General features: G+C 37.9%; 1 protein-coding gene across 2 annotated transcripts; it reads right to left on the minus strand.

Annotated features, from left to right (window-relative positions):
* Positions 1–650: 650 nt before the first annotated feature.
* cdk4 (cyclin-dependent kinase 4) lies at positions 651–15,046 on the minus strand. Of its 2 annotated transcripts, none has more exons than XM_038697084.1 (8): positions 14,815–15,046; positions 7,180–7,414; positions 6,953–7,088; positions 6,636–6,803; positions 4,264–4,373; positions 2,510–2,560; positions 2,287–2,422; positions 651–1,541 (listed from the first exon to the last, which is right to left on the minus strand). In XM_038697084.1, the coding sequence occupies exons 2-8, from the start codon at positions 7,395–7,397 to the stop codon at positions 1,440–1,442; spliced, it is 921 nt and encodes a 306-aa protein (XP_038553012.1). In that variant the 5' UTR covers positions 7,398–7,414; positions 14,815–15,046; the 3' UTR covers positions 651–1,439. The 2 variants fall into 2 exon arrangements, with proteins under 2 accessions (XP_038553012.1, XP_038553013.1); XM_038697085.1 differs by lacking the exon at positions 14,815–15,046 and adding an exon at positions 10,601–10,718.
* Positions 15,047–18,289: the final 3,243 nt, after the last annotated feature.

Raw genomic sequence — 18,289 nt, forward strand, 5'->3', positions numbered from 1 at the left:
TATAATTTAAAGGGGAACGTTGGGGAGCAACTTAAGTACTACAACAGTTGCGTGTATTCAGTGTGAAAGTTAAATAAATATTTTCTGTGGCTCTGCAAGGTGATTTTTTTTTAGTTTGAGAAAATAACCTGCAAAATGTCATCAGGGATCAGACTTGGAATCTACACATTTTTAACATAAATCCTGAGTTACAAAATAAGGGTGCTGGCAGGAAGTGACATAAAAAAAGTATATTGAGATGTATTGTGGGAGGATCTCTCAGCTTCTGCTGCACCCAGTCTTTTTTTTTTTAACATTGGCCTCTTATAAGTCCCCCAACTTTGTGAAATACTTAATTGGTCCACCTATGTGAAACACAGTAACAATTCACAGGCAGAAAACCATAAAGAACACACCTCCCGCTAATTTAGACAGCCACATTCGTTAAATGTTTATTTGGACAATATTGGATGACAAAAGCAGTATAATGAAGCTACTTTTTTATATTAGTATTCAATACAGTTCATTGCATTTTTCACAAACTATATTTCAGTTGACTTCAGTTTTCATAGAATCACATTTATTCATTTTATATGGAATGTCATCTGTATAATAAAAATAATAATAATAATAATGATAATAATTATAAAAATACACAAATAAAGTCTGAATTTGATTAAAACTGTTTTTATTCATTTGTAGTTGCAGTGCTGGTTGATTTCAGATGGATTTAGCAAAAAATGTCAACTATGAAATGAAATCCAACCCTTCAGTCCTCTGATAAAAGACACTTCACTTTGTGAGTATCTAAGGGCAATACCAGTATTTTTGTCATGTGCGTCTTTCTTGTGAGTTTTTCGTTCTACTACTTCAGACTGTTCTTTCTTGTCCTCATGATTTCAAACAGCTTGATGCACGTCACAGGCCTATGGCGTTCCTTCCGTATGATAAATATTAACAGAAATACTAGTGATCACTTACGACTGGCTGTTCTAACCCTGAGGTGTCACTTCTGTCAAACTTTGTTCAGGCTGTAACGAGCAAAGAAGACATCTTGTCCTTTTGACCTTTTGTCTAAACACTGTACAAAAATAACAAGAGCAACATTTCAGAGGCGCTGACGGATGTTTCTGTGGATCAGTCCCTGCTGACTGACAATCAGACATCAAAACACTGGTACTGTCCTTAAAGACATGACATGTTAACATCATTAACTGTGACACTTACATGTTGTAACACATGCCAGTGATCCTTAAGTTCAATCCTCTTCTTTTTTTTTTTTTTTTATTCCATTTCTCAGGCTTTAATCCTTTTTTGATGCAGGAGTGACAAAAATATCCCAAAGCATAACCCAGATGTCTTGAAAGGCAACGCACTAAATGAAATTGAAATCCTTTATGGTTAGGCCAGGTCTAAACTTAGACACTGTTACCTCTCGCAGCATGTTTCATCCCATCATTTCAACTTTTTGTCTGAGTCAATGTCTCCTCATCCTGGAAATATGGATGTTCTAGGGCAGTCAGGGCAGATATTCGTTTCAAAGGGTCGAAGGTCAGCATTTCCTGTAGAAGAAAGAAAAGCAGGATATTAGAGCTGAGTCAGGTCTTAAAAGGACTTTTTGAGAAACACACTTTCTTGCTGAGATGATGTGGTTGATACCACGTCTGTACTCTGTACAGTAAATATGAAGCCGCAGCAAGTTAGCTTAACTTAGTATAAAGACTGGAAATCGGGGGAAACATCTAGCCTGGCTCTTTCCGAAGGTAACAAAATCAGCATGCCAGCCTTTTAAAGCTTACTAATAACACATCTGCAACCAGTTGAAACTGCACTAAATTACTGGTCAAACATATTGAACAATTCCTTCAACAAATAGGCCAACAATGGAGAGTCACCAGATATAGCTAATGTAAACCATTAGCTTTCTTTGGTCATCAGAATTTAATTATTGTAATGTGGTTATTTTATTGTTTCTTATTTAGATCTGTAAGCTAAAGACAAATCCATTTCAATTTTTTTGTTTGTTTGTTTTACTAGCACTGTAAATTGTAACGCAGACAGAATACTTTTCTTTAAACCGAACTGCTGTAAGTCCTGCACTCTCCTCTAGTTTAATCAACTGGATATAAATTTCTAATATTGCATCATGAAATTCTTGTGGCTTGTGTTGAACATCAGCAGACTATGAGTGAAGAAAATTCTTCACGAGTCTGAGGTTACTTATCCGTTACTGTCCTGAATTCATCTCTGTAGAGCTGAAACTGAATCAATTACCAGACAGGATTTTAGCTCATGGTGAAGTCTTACCAGCAATAGTTTCGCCCCCTGCTCATTTATCTCTGGAACAAAGTCAGTGATTGGGCAAGGTAAGAGAGGGGGGAAGTTTTTTCTTGAGAGTGTAACATCAGTCGGCCATTCCTCCTCTGGTGGCAAGCCAATAACCCTGAAATGACATATAATGTTCAATGACAACCATCTTTAAATACATCTACTAGTCAGGTAAATGTGATGGAAACTTTTTGTTACTCACTCAAGAATTTTCCCAAGCTGGTCCACTTCGGATTCTCCGCAGAACAGAGGTCTAACAGACAGAAAGTTTGTACCGCAGTTAATAGAAGCAGATGTTGTTAGCCTGTGTAATTCCTGTTTGTGAAAAAGCAGCATAATGTCCGTTAGACACAGATCAGCAGTTTGGCATGAAGGGCAAGTTGAATTATTCTACTATTTGTCTAAGTTTACAACATCTCCCCCAAATCGACTTGTTAATTGTTCATGATACTATGAGCTAGAACGCTATAAACACTGTGCCTCGGCTCTATCAACTTGTCATTAAATCGTTACATCATTTTACTCACTGTTCCCAAGGCAATTGTTTTGAGTGAGTTGGCCGCTGTCTTTGTGGAAGGTGTCATTTTAAACACTAGATGGCGCTACTGTGTCTGTCATTGTGCTGGTTCTCCAGCCGAACTGGGAGAGATTCTACCAAGAAAAGCTTTCTGGCAGACTAAGTTGACTTAAATTCACACATGATGACTTGCAGGCACTGTTTGTGGACGTGTTAACACCAATAATGTTTGGATGTGTTGCAACAAAGTCTGTGAGCTGCCAGTGGGTTTGTGTCAGCAAGCATGACGCTCATGACACCCAGCCCTGACTTCAGGACTACAACCACAGTATGTGTCAATAACATCCACTTCACATTTAAAATGTATGGCGTCCAGAATTTATTTAGACATGTTTGGAGTAAATGTATTGTAGACTTGGCTGGAAGACTGAAATAAAATATTTGTATGTGCTGTAACATAATGTGTGTGTGGCAAAGCTCCGGCTTTTCCTCCTGGACAGTCTGAGGCTCTGCACCAGATTTCCCCAGAGCCACAGATAACCTCATAATGTGAACCATTTACAAATCAAATCTGAACCCTCCCGAACTGTTGGCAAACTTATCACAGCTGTTCTGACACTGACACAGAAATATCTGTGATGTGTTTGAGTTCAAATCTGGACGCTCATTAGTGTACCGACAAAAGTCAATGAGAGAAGAGCGCTCCCTCTGCCAAGATAATCAACATGATTCTGTGTAGACGATGTTCTGTCAAGTCTGATAATATAGTGTCAGCATGTTTGGGACTATAAAAATTATGTTAGCAAACTGTTCATCAATGTACAAGATGGGACAAGACTTATTCTATATATAACCAAAGCCACAATCTTTCCCTAAAATCATAACCAAGTGTTTTAGTAACATAAACATAAATAAGAGGCTAAACATGGGCCCTGGTCCTATGGTTTGTACACTCCCTACCTGTGACTTATGTGCAGTATAACGTTGCCACACTTTCTGGATTGGACAAAAATGCTAGTGAACATTATGCAAACAGTACTTTCCCTTGAAAGTATATTTGGCAAAGCAAATTAGTATAATATACACGTGTTTTGTAGACATGGTTAATGTGTGTGTGAAGCAACCCGAACTCTGAGCTAGCCTAAAGAGTTACATAAGAAACTAGAAACACAAACCTCTGCCTTGCAAAGGTACCTTCAGGATATGTAATCAAATCTCTGCTCCTTTTTAATGAATCAGATCACCAAAATCTAATTCACTGTTCCTTTGCCCAAGGCTTCTCTTCTCAACAAATCACATCAAAATCTGTTCATATTGTTTTTTTGAGAGACAACTGTATTTACACACGGACATCAGGCATTATACTATATAAAATTAGAACATGACGATTGTGACATACATATAGTCTTCTTTATCTTAACATTATTCTGCTGACTCACTTGCGTCTAAACATCTCAGCAAAGATGCAGCCAGTGCTCCAGATATCCACTGGTGTGGCGTAACTGGACTGCAGCAGAACCTCAGGAGGTCGGTACCACAGTGTCACCACCTGGGAGACACAAACATCGGAGTCCATTAACAGGGGTCAGACCAAATCATTTGAGCACAAGTAAAGGAAAACAAAATTCAGTAACCATGTTGCATGTTTTAGCTTGTAATACTTGTAATCTAGCTGCATTTCTGCAAAATTATTATGTTGCGTTTTTGTGCTAAACTGCAAAAAAAAAAAAAGTTCTTATAATTAGTTCATATGGTATTATGTCCCCCTGTAATATATTAAACAGAGATGGACCATTTAATACTTTACTTAAAACAAACAAAGACATGCTTTATAACATGAAACAGTATCTGGTGTGACCACCATTTGCCTCACACAGTGCAACACATCTCCTTCACATAGAGTTGATCAGGTTGTTGATTGTGGCCTGTTGGTCCACTCCTCTTCAATGGTGTGCGAAGTTGCTGGATATTGGCAAGACCTGGAACACGCCGTCGTACATGCTGATCCAGAGCATCCCAAACATGCTCAATGACATGTCCCGTGAGTATGCTGGAAGAACTGGGATGTTTTCAGCTTCCAGGAATTGTGTATAGATCCTTGCGACATGGGGCCGTGCATTATCATGCTGCAACATGAGGTGATGGTCGTAGATGAATGGCACAATAATTATCCTCAGGATTTTGTCACGGTATCTCTGTGCATTAAAAATGCCATCAATAAAATACACGCCTGCCCATACCATAACCCACCGCTACCATGGGCCACTTGATCCACAACGTTGACATCAGCAAACCGCTCACCCACACGACACCATACACGCTGTCTGCCATCTGCCCTGTACAGTGAAAACTGGGATTCATCCGTGAAGAGAACACCCTACTCAAGTCGGTTACGACGATGAACTGCAGTCGGGTCGAGACCCCGATGAGGATGACGAGCATGCAGATGAGCTTTCCTGAGACAGTTCCTGACAGTTTGTGCAGAAATTCTTTGGTTATGCAAACCGATTGTTGCAGCAGCTGTCCAGGTGGCTGGTCTCAGACGATCTTGGAGGTGAAGATACTGGATGTGGAGGTCGTGGGCTGGTGTGGTTACAAGTGGCCTTTTATTGTGGCCAGCCTAAGGCACACCTGTGCAATACCCATGCTGTCTGATCAGCATCTTGATATGTCACACCTGTGAGGTGGATGGATTATCTCGGCAAAGGAGAAGTGCTCATTAACACAGATTCTGACAGATTTATATAGGCCTTTTGTGTACATAGATAAAGTTTTAGATCTTTGAGTTCAGCTCATGATTGCGTTTATAATTTTGTTCCATGTATGAACTTTGCTATATATATTTGCTATAATGCATGTTTGTAAGTGATTATAACAATTGTTATAATGTCTTATGGAAGTATTATATTGTGTTATAAATATATGCATAAGTCATTATAGCGATGACCTTCATAGAAAGCATTACCATTCATTTCACTACAGTATCAAGTTACAAGCTGTCCTTTTTATTGCTAATTATAAAATGTTCGCACGCTAACAGCCTAAAGTGAGATGGTAAACCTGGTAAATATTATCTGCAAAATATGAACACATTAGCATTATCATTATGCTTGCAGCCTCCTCCATTTTACGGAGCGCTGATTCAGTGTACCATGCATCTCTGTTTTATTACAAATGCAAAGCCCCTTACTCACTGCATTTTCATACTATGCACCCTGGGCATGGAATAATTTGCAAAAAGATCTCAAATTAGAGATGTGTATATCAACTGGTAAATTTAAGAGCGTCATAATGAATGTGGTGAAGGAGGCATGTGATTGTTTTTCTTGAGAGGCCATTGTGTTTGAATAGCTGCACTTTGTTAGTTGTTTATTTTTTTTGTTTTATTGTGAATTTTGTCACGTTGTATATGTTGGATTTATGTATGGCTAATACCTGTCCAGGTCTCTCTTGTAAAAGAGATTTTTGATCTCAATGGGACTTCTAGCATTTAGCTCAAGTGCTGCCTCACAGAGCTGCTAGCTTGGCTGTAGACTCTTAGTCTGGTTAATATTCTTCTTCAAAAATAAATTCAAAGAAGCTCAAACTAAGATTTGACAGTAAAAAAACATGCTATGTTGTGAGGAAATTAATTCAGAAGACAAATAATAAGCTAACATGGACATAGCCAGAAGGGTAAGTGCAACTTAAGAAAAAAAGATCAATATGATAAATGAATGTTTAAAATGTAATAACAGATATTATTGTATGCTTAGGAAATGCTGTATACACGACACAACAAAGTATTTGTATGGTCCAGGTAAGTTCTTACCACAGGGGTGAGGGCCATGTGGCAGCTGTAGATCCTGGCCAGTCCAAAGTCAGCCAGCTTCACCTGGCCCTGGCTGGTTACCAGAATATTCTCTGGTTTCAGGTCTCGGTGCATCACGCGGTTAGAGTGCAGGAATGCAAGACCGCACACCAACTGCCTCATCAGGTCCTGCAAAAACACACAGGCATATTTCAAGTGAAACTAAATATTTCAACAGAATGTGCTTAAAAACAGGGTTAAAAGACCCTAAATGACAAACAAAAACATATTTAACATATCATGCAGTTTAGTTTAAATATTGTTTCAGTCAGTCTCACTTTAATGTGGGCAGGGGATAATCCTGGAGCTGGGGCTCTCTCTAGGTACGTCTTGAGGTCTTGGTCCACATGTTCAAACACCAGTGTGACTTTAGTCTCCTGGTCCGACCTCTGGGTGGCACATACATCCATGAGCCTGTTAACGTGCAATACAAACAGTGACGAACTGTGAAGTGCTCACACTGAATTGTAGAGAACACAACACTCTGGTAACTGTCCTGACTTACCTGACCACGTTGGGGTGGTCAAACTGCTCCAGCCTTCTCAAAAGAGCCACCTCTCTGACCGTGGAGATTGGGAGGCCATTTTGGTCCGTCTGGACACGCACGCTCTTCAGAGCCACAAACTGTCCGCTCTCTGTATCTCGGGCCTTATAAACCGTCCCGTAAGCGCCTCCTCCGATCTCTGCCAGTGGCTCATACTGGATACTGGTGCCGTGGGCCATGACCAAGATCAAACAGTCTGAGAGACAAATCAGATGCAAAAGATATAAATGCTATTAATCACAATGATGAGATGATGAAAGGTAATAACGTTTGTATAATAGAGTTTACACTGCTTTATGAAAAATAACAAAAAAAAAACGTGTTTTATACTTAGCAGCCTACTTATGATCTTATACAGTATTTATGACTTCAATGACCCTTAACACGCACACACAGGGCAACATTAGCATTCATTTGGAGTTGTGTTTCTGGCCATATAGCAGATGCAGGTCCAATAGTCACTCTCTTTTTAGCTCAGTTTTTGGTCTCCACCAACTTCTGAGGGAAATATTTGACTTTTTAGCTGCTCTACTATACTGTTAACCAGCTGGTTATATTTTCAGTCTGATGTTTGCTGCCGAGTGATGGCCACGCACTCAGTTTAGCAAAGTCATTTGAGCTTTTTTGCTCAAATGACTTTGATATGAATGATGAGAATCAAAACATTATCGTTGTGGGCTGGAAAAAAACAAAAGCATAACATAAACATAAAACAATGAGCTGAAAGATGCTAAAATTCTCTGTAGAGCTGAGGGGGAACAATATTGTGGAGCAGTAATTCTCTGTGGGTTCTTCACTATAAGTGACCCAAGTTTCACGTTACAAGTAGTCATTTCAGCCATTCTTCATTTTAAAAATATTGATTTGCACAGCTTTAACATCATATATAGGTGATGGGGGCTTCACCTACCATTTTCACCTTTCCAGCTGCTAATAAATAACTCATCTCGCATATTTCAGCCATTTCACCTGCAGGAGTCAATGATGCTTTGAGCTAAGTGCACAACACTTTATGGTTAGCTGTGCTGGCCTCTATTAGAGTGAAGCCTCATAAGAGCTCTCCAAGTACTCAGAGTGGAAAGTGCTGAAATGTATGGCATGTGACATATTTTTAGTCATATCCAAAGAGGAATTTATCAGTGCGCCTACATTCAAATATTTTATTATCCACAAGCTACGGGACGAAGTGCCTTACGTCTTGAAAGAAATCAAATGACACATTGAATGCGACGCCATTTCAAAGCAATTCCACTTAACGCAAGACTCTGCACAGGAAGCGCCTTCAACCACGCAACCCGAACAGCTTTTTTGTCCCATTGTTTCAAACTTTCCTCTCACCTCTCTACCACCTCCTTCACACCAGCAGGCACACAACCAGAGAGCAGAATCCCACTCCTTCCTTCCCTTTATGCAAGTCTCAATTTTAAATCTATCAAACCAGGTGGGTACACTTGCCCTGGCTGAGGGGCATCTTGCCCACCTTGTCCCCCTCCATCTACAGTTTACCCCTTCCACCTACTTAACAATAACACACTTCACCTTGACACCTAGCACATATGTCCTATTCACTGGTAGTTCTGTGGTGCTCTGCTTCCTCCTACGCCTGCTGCCTTCAGTGCTTTTCAAGTACAGTTCATGTGATCAGGACGTGGAGTACAAGTTCAAAACATCTCCTCATTAAGGACAGAGCAAAGCAGCAGCACCATCTTCACAACCCCACTGGTTGACTCAGAAACCATTGCACCTGCTTTTAGGTCTTCTATTTTATAACCTTGTTGATGATGTTTGAGGTTGAAGATAATTTTCCCACGTATGTAAAATAATGGACACCTGCTTCAGTGACTGATCTGTTGGTGTGTAAGGAAAACTGAATATCCTCAACATGATCCAGCTCTAGCAAAAGTAGCACTCAAATTAAATTCTACTTTCTTTTCCCTAATGGGTAAGGCATTTGTATAGCACATTTCACCGACAAAACAATGCTGTCAAAGTGCTTTACATAAAAAATACAAGCACATAGGGCTGGGCAATAAAACAATAATGATTGCAATATAATTTTCCTCAATAACAATATGTATATTTCCTCAATAACAAATGTTCAATATATTGTCAATAAATGTTTGATTTAATTAATTTGAATCACAAATAAATTAGCACTTAATTTTTTTATTAAGATATTTATTTTGTTGAGGAAAAGGGACTGAAAAAATGATTTACTAAATATATTTTTTGAAAAAGGATTTTATCATAATTGTTTTGAATGTTCTACCTCAGATTTGTAAAGTGATCCACTGTTTGGCATCAGGTGTTTGTCACTTTCTGACCATAAAGAAAAGTTTAACCACACAATTAACCTTCTGGTTTTCACTAAGGAGCTAAAATCAGCCTTTAAACTTTAACAAAACTAACTGAATTTTTTTAAATCATGATATCATTTTGTGTGTGACACTAGCCGTGTTTCCATCAAAACAATCCTTACTTTCTCAAAAAAGTTTTTAAGCTCGCTTGAGGTTGTTTTTGCCTTTGTCGAAAAAGAGTAAATGCGCTTAATGGGAGATGGAAACACTTTTTCCGAATAATTTCTGATGTAGCGAACTTGTAACACGTCTGATCAGCTGTTTCTGCTGTCGGCGTTCTGCATACCTGCAAATCGGCAGGTAGCCTTCATCATCTGTTCTGCCGAATTATGCATTCACCTCTTAAAAGGTCCTTTTCAGATACTTTGCTGTGCACACTGATCAAACGGGGTTATCACCGCATATTTTTGCTGAATCTCAATGAATGCTAAACGTTCATAGAATAGGCTATATATTTAGAATCATTTATCCCCATTGATGAACCCCACAAACGATATTATAGCGTTTAAAAGCATTATTTGGAAGTGCATGCAATTCTCGGGAGGCATGCAAAACTCGCATTACACCGGATTCCCATAACGTGCCTGGCTGGTAGCAGTTTGCCCGCTTGAAACACATTTCTGAGGACCTCTCTCCATTTTTCTAAGATCAATGGCCTTCAGGTTCATGCAACTAGTTTTGTTTCTGGTTTGGAAACCATAGGTCTTGTTTATTTCAGCCATGTGTAACGTCAACTACCGACGTAACGACGCTTGCCTTAGCCTTGTTTATTCGCTCCAAACCCGCTGATGGAAACGCACATATTTCGCAATTTCTTTTTTGCGACATTTCAAAAGTACGCTTAAAATTCGCATGACAATTGGATGGAAACATGGCTACTCTCTTCTCTGTGTGCGCTGCAGTTTGCTCATTATCTCCCCCCACAGCGGGCTCTCGCATGTGCCTCTAAAAACAGATAAGCCCACGTCCAATGACAAAAATGTTTTATGAGCAGTGTGCCAGTAACTTTTAAGACAACAACCTACCGTAACCACCCTCCCCGCCCCGCCGCTAATCGTAGAAAACATAGTCGGACTCGCCACCTCCGGTCGCTCTGTGACAGAGAGACATCGTCTGCAGCTGAAGCAGTAAGACAGAAGAAAAAAGGGACAAGATAATGAAGGCGGGGTTTTGGCTCGCTGGCCACTGTATCGGTTCCTGTTGTCGTTAAACATGTTCAACTTTTAACAGAGCCGACGTGCTTGTCAGTTACTTTTCGTCAACCGACCAATCACAGCCTGGACGGGGCGGGACATTAAAAAAAGTTTGACGAGCTACAGCAAATTATTAAATGTTAAACAATATGATTATTGACAAATTAGGACTTATCATTAACAAGTTAGAGACCAATGTAGCGCATTTTGCTTGCACAAGGATTACATTTAAAAAAAAAACAACCCACAAAAATGAAACAGCTATAACTGGTTTTAATACTCAACAAAAAGTATACTATTATATGAAATTCTAATTTATGTACTATTTAATATATTATTGTTAGACTAACAGTAAACTATTAACTAAACATTATCCTCTTTATATAATACACTCATGTACAGTTCCTCCTCCAGGTTGTGGATAGAGACTCTGCAGTAGACAGATGTACCTTGAGCTGGTGCCAGGATGCCAATATTTGCTGCTTCGAGCCACCTCCTCCATAGAGCAACACACTCCCCTCGTTGTGTTTACATCTGTTTTACTTGTTATTGTTATAAATATTGTTTACTGTTTCACTTTGTTCAAGTTGAGAAATACACATTTCAAAATATCAGTATTTAGTGCAAGTAGACTCATAGTACCATTTGTTCCTTTATAATCGAATCGCAATATTGTCCACAATAATTGCAATATGACTTTTTCTCCAAATCGTGCAGCTCTACTACACACAGAAATATTTATGTGACTACAGCTGAAGCAATCAGTCTGTTGATCGACTAGTCAACTGACTGTAAAAATGCCAAACATTTGCTGGTTCCACCTTCTTAGATTTTTTCATGCAGGATAGTAAACTGAATATCTTTGGGTTTTTAACTGTTGGTTGAATAAAATAAGAAATTTGAATTTGAATACATCACACTGATCTCTGGGAAATTGCTGCAGGCAGTTTTCACAACTTTTTTTGACATTCTGTAGACAAAACATCAAGAAAATGTTATTCAATCAATTCAATTAAAATAATAATTATTAATATGAATATTAACAATAAATCAAATACTAAACTGTCAATAGAAAACCTGTCAGCGTCACACTGTGTCAGACTATGTATAAACTATAATAATGGCAGACTTGTTAGGGCAGAGACAAAGTATGAAAGAGATGAAGTAAAACCGGAGCTACAACTGTTTCTGTAGGGGAGAGTGAGAAAAGTACAGCAACAAAAGAGCAGAAAGCCAAACAACAAGAAATTCGCTCTCCTCTGTTGTTTAACCAACCTTTTCATTTCCTAAAGTTGGTACTCCAAAATAGAGCTGCAACAATTTATTGAATAATCAATTAATTGCCAACTATTTTGATAATCTATAAATAAGTTTGAGTAATTTTTAAGACAGATTGTCTGATTCCAGCTTCTTTGAGAACGTCATCTTGGGCTTTGGGAAACGCGGATTGTCATTTTTGTGACATTTTACAATGTATTTTATACATGCAACAGGCTTGTAAGATGAGATGCAGTTTGGAGTTTTAGAAATTAAACAATTTATAAATCGTCAGATTAATCGACAATGAAAATAATCATTAGTTGCAGCCCTACTCCAAAAGTATCTAAATGCTCTAAATGTCAGTTTTTCATTTCAGCATGAGACAGCATGTTTGGACTGAAGCTTTGTAAGCACGATTGCTTGATTAAGCCCGGAGAAGAAAATGCATACGTGCAGAGTCACTGCTGAAGATAGCAAAACATTTGCCTTTTTTTAAGAGTGATGATTTGATGCATTACATTCACAACCTTTTGGATCTGTGTGCAAATCTCACTAGAGCTGCGGTCAACTATTGTACTAATCATTCACAACCAAACATGTACACATAGGGTTAAATATATCTCATGGGATGTATTAAAGTGTTAGTGGCTCAAACATGTTGCTGCGGTTTGAATATTCACATATGCTGCCAAACCACATTAATAGAAGTGGTCGACCTAAACTCTAGTCAATAAGAGGAAGAGGCGTTGCATTATTCATGTTGAACATGCCACATTTCTTACTCTTATGCAAAGAAAGTTGAGTCAAGAGTGTCTGCTGACAAGAATCAGCTTGCATTCCTGTGTATCTGCAAGAAATACAAATTCTTGTCAACACAATTCAGGTCAGAGCTGAAATGAGTAATAAAAGTACAAATTAAACTGTCCTGCTAAATTAGACAACTGACTTAATTCGGCAACACAGAGAAAGACTTTAATGCAACATTCTTGCCCATTTTATTTTCTTTACCTTCATGACGCTTACTCATATAGATTTGTAGCTGATTCTAAAATGCAACAACTAATGCAATGTCTGTTTTTAGCACACTGACATGACAACACTGTCTCCCGTTATTCACTTTTTTAATGAAGCTGTAATAATAGGCTACACTAATAATTCGGATCATACTAGCTTTAGTTTTTGCATTATAATGAAATATAATAAATATAGTTTATGGTTTTAAATTCATATACATAACATAAAACTGTATACATGTAGAACCAAATGTGATACAATTGAGTTACAATTTTCAGGAAGCTATAATGACGACAACCAGACATATACTGAATACTGGTAAAAGAAATAAGAAAAATAAAAGCACAATGTGTTATGCATATGTTTTATATTATTTACCAATACTAATTGCCTTTGGTAACCTTCCTAGCACTTTGTGGTATGATGCTGCTGTCAAGGAATGAATTTAAAATGCTATTTTAGTTTCATAGTTTCAGTTTGATTCTTCATTTCAGAAAGCCCCCCCAGCTGCGATAGCTTGATCAAGTATTATGAGCGTACAGATTGCCCAGATGTTGGATGCCACACAAGAAGTAATTAAACTGATTTAGGTATCCATCACCCGCTGCTTTCCACTGTAGGCAGCAGACTGTGGCAACCGCTGAGGGAGGCGGCATAGCAGCAAAAGGGCCAAGAAGTACAGAGGAATACAGAAAATACTGAGAGAGGCCTGGTGGTGAGTAACCTGCCCTGTACTGACAAATGTCACACTACACAGTTACTATATTTTTTTAATTCCTAAGAGAGCTGATACCTATATTTCAGCTGATTTTCTTATTATATCTCACTACATTATTGTTATTACCTGAGTGGCCAAATAACAAAACCAACTTGTCAGTGCTCTCTGGCTGACAAACTACATGTTCTCCATCTGGTGATGGAGTAATGGATAAGACACATGCCTTTGGTGTGAGAGACCCGGGTTCAAAATGAATAAATGTAAATGTCTTAAATATCTCTGACAGCATTGTCTTGTTAATGACTTATCTGCACCATCCCCTCCTTCATTACACAACGGGGAAAACAACAAAACAACAGTCCTTCACTGTCTCATAAGGAAGGATCAGGACCCCCTCTCTGGTGCCACAGGAAGTGGTTCAGGCTGTACATGACCTGCCACCTTTAAAGCATCTCCCCATTTCCTTTACAGTGATACAACAGCTCACAGCAGCAGATGAGAGAGAGGGGGCAAATTTTTAGCACAGCACCTGGTGGTTTCACTTATGTCTCACTGAGGGTCGTTAATTTGCCAGCCTGTTCATCACCGGGATCGATTATCATACATGCGGAAGCTCACATTTAGTCGCCCACACTTCATTCATGTATAGCTCCTTGATCAGCTCTAATCTAGGCGGACACTGAAGGCCAGTGGGCGGAGGCACAGAGAGAAACAGGCCAGGGCAGACGGAAAGAACTCTGTGCCGACACGTGGTGCTCCTCCATGGCGCTCCTTTGTTAATTAAACTGGCAACAAGCAAACATTAATTAATTAATTAAAAAAGCTAGGAAACAACAGGCCACACGGACTTCTCCCCACCCTCCCTGCCACCTAGCCTGCATGTTCACTGACGTGGCGGAGAGAAAACTGGGGGAAAAAAAGTAGAGACGGCAGCGAATGAGACAGATCACCGCCAGCAACTTCCACATCTGTTCCACATGACACGCATGTCCGCACGCCAGAGTGTCACGCACATGAATCCCTACCAGTTTAAGCGACAGTTCACAGTACTTACCTCTCCTGTTTTTTCTCTGGGAGCAAGTAAAGCTTCACTTTAAGCTTTATGAGGAGGACATGCTCATTAATCTGCCACGTATAACTCCTACAGAACCGGGTCTTAGTTGGCAGGTCGGGTCCAGGCTGAGGTTTCACAGTCCCGGCAGTGGGTCCTGGTGCTGAGAGTCCAATCACCCGATACGATTTCGGCCTCCAGTGTTTTGTCTTCCAGCCTGCACTCTTTTTTGGGGGGGTTGTCGCTTCCTGTTGCTTCTAGCAACTCTTCGAGGAGGGCGGAGCTAAAACATCTTGCAGCACATTATCAAGAATGAAGAACTTAAAGGCCTCCATGATCATATAATATATATACACATTACATTGTTGTTATGCATATTTTTATATGGAAAGAAATCCCGTTTGCTTGTTTTAGTTTATCTCAAAATAGGCCTGAATATGTATCAGGCACACTTTTATTTCAGCCTACCATAAAAATTTTTGTTTATTTCCACAAGTAACAAAATACAAAAAGCATAGAATAGGCCTATTTCAAGGGAGTAAAATTGGCCCTATAGAGACACCTAGCCCAAAAGGAAATAACATTATGTTTACATTACGTTTCATTAAGTTTCAAAACTATTTGCACAATATACAGAGAAAAAAATGAAATGAAATGAAAAAATTAATAACCAATATATTATATGAGCTGGCAATAAACTAAACATAATAAATTTATACTGTATACAGAACTCAAGTAGTTTGGCTGACCAAATAAGCTTTGAGCAAATATTTGAAATATGTGGAGTTGTTGGCAGTGATTGGACTAGTTGTTTGTGTCTATAGGGATGATGTTTTCCCTCTGTGACAATTTAAAAAATAGATCTATTTATTACCTCAATAGTCATCATGTTTGTACAGTTGTGGGCGCAACAGTGCAGATTACGGTTACAAACATTTTTGTAATGAAAGAAAACAAGAGTAGTGAAACAAAGGAAAGTGTGTTCAGAAAAGAGAAATCCCACATTTACTTAATAAATCAGGAGAAACTGTATACATACATACTTATAATCTCACTCATAAATGTATGTATTATTCATATGAATTTATACACATAAGCCTACATAACTATTGCATCTACGAGTACATGTACACAGTAAATTTATCCATTGCTTCCATGAAAAGTGAAGAGTTTCAATATATCTAATAATATTCGATATTTGGGATATAACATAATTTAAATGAAAAGAAATCCTCTCCCTCATTTTCTCTGAGCTCATATGTCTCTCTTGTTGTCTCATTTTGGATTTATTTGTTGAGGCCGATTGAGAACTACCATGAAAGCTACACAGTGTATTCAGATGATTAAAATCAATGATTGTTCGTTAGTAATTCACTTCTTGAAATAAAAACATTCATCTATACAGTGGTTACTCTGATGGATACTGATTTGAGTGTTAAAATATGAATATCAGGATGTCTCCTACTGTTTTGTTACTTTAGAATAAACCAACATTAACCAGTGGTGAAATGTAACACTACATTTCCTCAAGTACTGTACTTTAGTACAAGTTTGAGGTACTTGTGCTTTACTTGAGTCTTTTGTGCTAGTTTCTATTTCTACTACACTACATCTCAGAGGGAAGTATTGTCTGGATTATTGCAACAGCCTTTTCACCTGTTTAACCCAAAAATCTATTGATCGACTCCAGACTGTCCATAACTCAGCTGCCAGGCTTTTAACCAGAACAAAGAAATATGACCACATTACTCCTATTTTAGCTTCATTACTCATCATTAATTTTATATTTCTCTTAAACGTGTATTTTAGTCTTTTCTTTTCTTTATCTTGTATTGTTTTTGTATTATTGTTTTTTGGGTATTATTGTTTTTTGGGTATTATTGTCTTGTTAAAGAAATTTGTAACTTGTTTTTGAAAAGTGCTCTACAAATAAAGATTATTATTATTATTATTATTATTATTATTATTATTGTACTTTTTACTTCACTACAATTATCTGAGTTTTAGTTATTAGTTACTTTACGTTTATAAAACATGATGTTATTATTATTTGTTAAACTGCCCAAAAATACATAGAAATGCAACCAAAACAATAAACAATGATATTTTGTAAAAGTATTTCATGGTTCTGTTAAATTATTTTAATTGTTTTAATTATTGTAATGTATTTTTTTTAAGTCATTCGGAGGTTTTGAAGTTGGACCAAAAAAAACTTTGTGAAGGTGTGAATTTGAGCTCTGGGTAACTGTGACGGCATTTCTCATTAGTTTCTGAATTTTTTCAAACCAAACAATCAATCGATTAAGTGAGAAAATAATCAGCAGATTGATGCATAATGAAAATAATCATTTGTTGGAGACTTTTACAAAACAGTAAATACAGTGCAATACAACAGTAAAATCCTGCTTTTATATTAATGCATGAGTAATAATAACTTAAGGATATTATATTTAAAAGTCATAGGTGTCATTTACACTGGGGACGCTGAGGACATGTCCCCACCACTTTCTGAAATGGCTGATTTTGTCCCCATCACTTTTTGAAAGCATTTGTTAAAAAGGTTCTACAAAATAGCTTGCAACAAGAAATGTTAACTAACAAATGAGAATGCTTTGAGAAAGGTTTATATGCACAATAAGAAAACATGCAATGCTATGTAAAAGTAAAAGAAACAAGTGTGCATTGTCCTAAAATAGTAACTTCAGCTTAAAAAAACAAGCTGCTGATTACTGCATTATGTTCTGTTGTATTTTTATATTTATGAATTTTCCCCTGCCAGTTGAAGTTTTTGTTTTGTTTCCCTTAACATAAAAAAAGACATTTACATAAATTGGTGCAGAACATTTCTGCAGAATACAAAAAGTGTTTAATTCTCAAACTTTTCTGCGGGAGGACCCCCAGACCCCCACCCATATATTTCTACACTAAATATTTCTTCAAAAATAAAAATTTGCTTCTCTTCTCGTTCTCGTGAACTCAATATTGCGCATTGTCACGTCTTGTGACCCCTAATCTGAGCCCTTACCACCACGTTTCAACACAAAGTGACGCCCTTGATAACAGTTAAACAGTCACAGGGGACATTTTTCTTTCGGCATTAAGTACTTTTACTTGCTTGCTTTTTCCTGATTATATTAGAATTATTTTACTTCAGTAACATTTTCAATGCAGGATGTGATTACTTTCTCCACCACTGACATTAACTAATATTGAAAATTGGATGGCTTCTAGAGTAATGCTCATTCAGCCTGATGGCCTCTGAGCTCTCAGGGAACTGTGCATCAGGCACCTGAATAAAGACCTTCTGGCATTAGACGTTACCAATGGGTCCAAATGGAGAAAATGGACTAAATGCAATTCAGGTTTGTAACTCACTACTAATAATAAGAGTACACCTTACACAGTTATTTGTTAAATGTTGATTTTTGTCACTTTATGGATGTCCATTGGTTACAAACAAACTACACAATGTCTGCTT

Source organism: Micropterus salmoides, unplaced genomic scaffold (assembly GCF_014851395.1).
Source record: "Micropterus salmoides isolate LMB-PRFRI ecotype aquatic unplaced genomic scaffold, ASM1485139v1 Ms_hic_scaffold_4, whole genome shotgun sequence".
Taxonomy (NCBI): domain Eukaryota; kingdom Metazoa; phylum Chordata; class Actinopteri; order Centrarchiformes; family Centrarchidae; genus Micropterus; species Micropterus salmoides.

Coding starts and splice junctions, on each gene's coding strand:
- cdk4 (XM_038697084.1), bottom strand. CDS start 7,397: ATGGCCCACGGCACCAGTATCCAGTATGAGCCACTGGCAGAGATCGGA. Junction 7,089..7,179: donor GACCACCCCAACGTGGTCAG/GTAAGTCAGGAC, acceptor GCACGTTAACAG/GCTCATGGATGTATGTGCCA. Junction 4,374..6,635: donor ACATGGCCCTCACCCCTGTG/GTAAGAACTTAC, acceptor TGTGTCTCCCAG/GTGGTGACACTGTGGTACCG.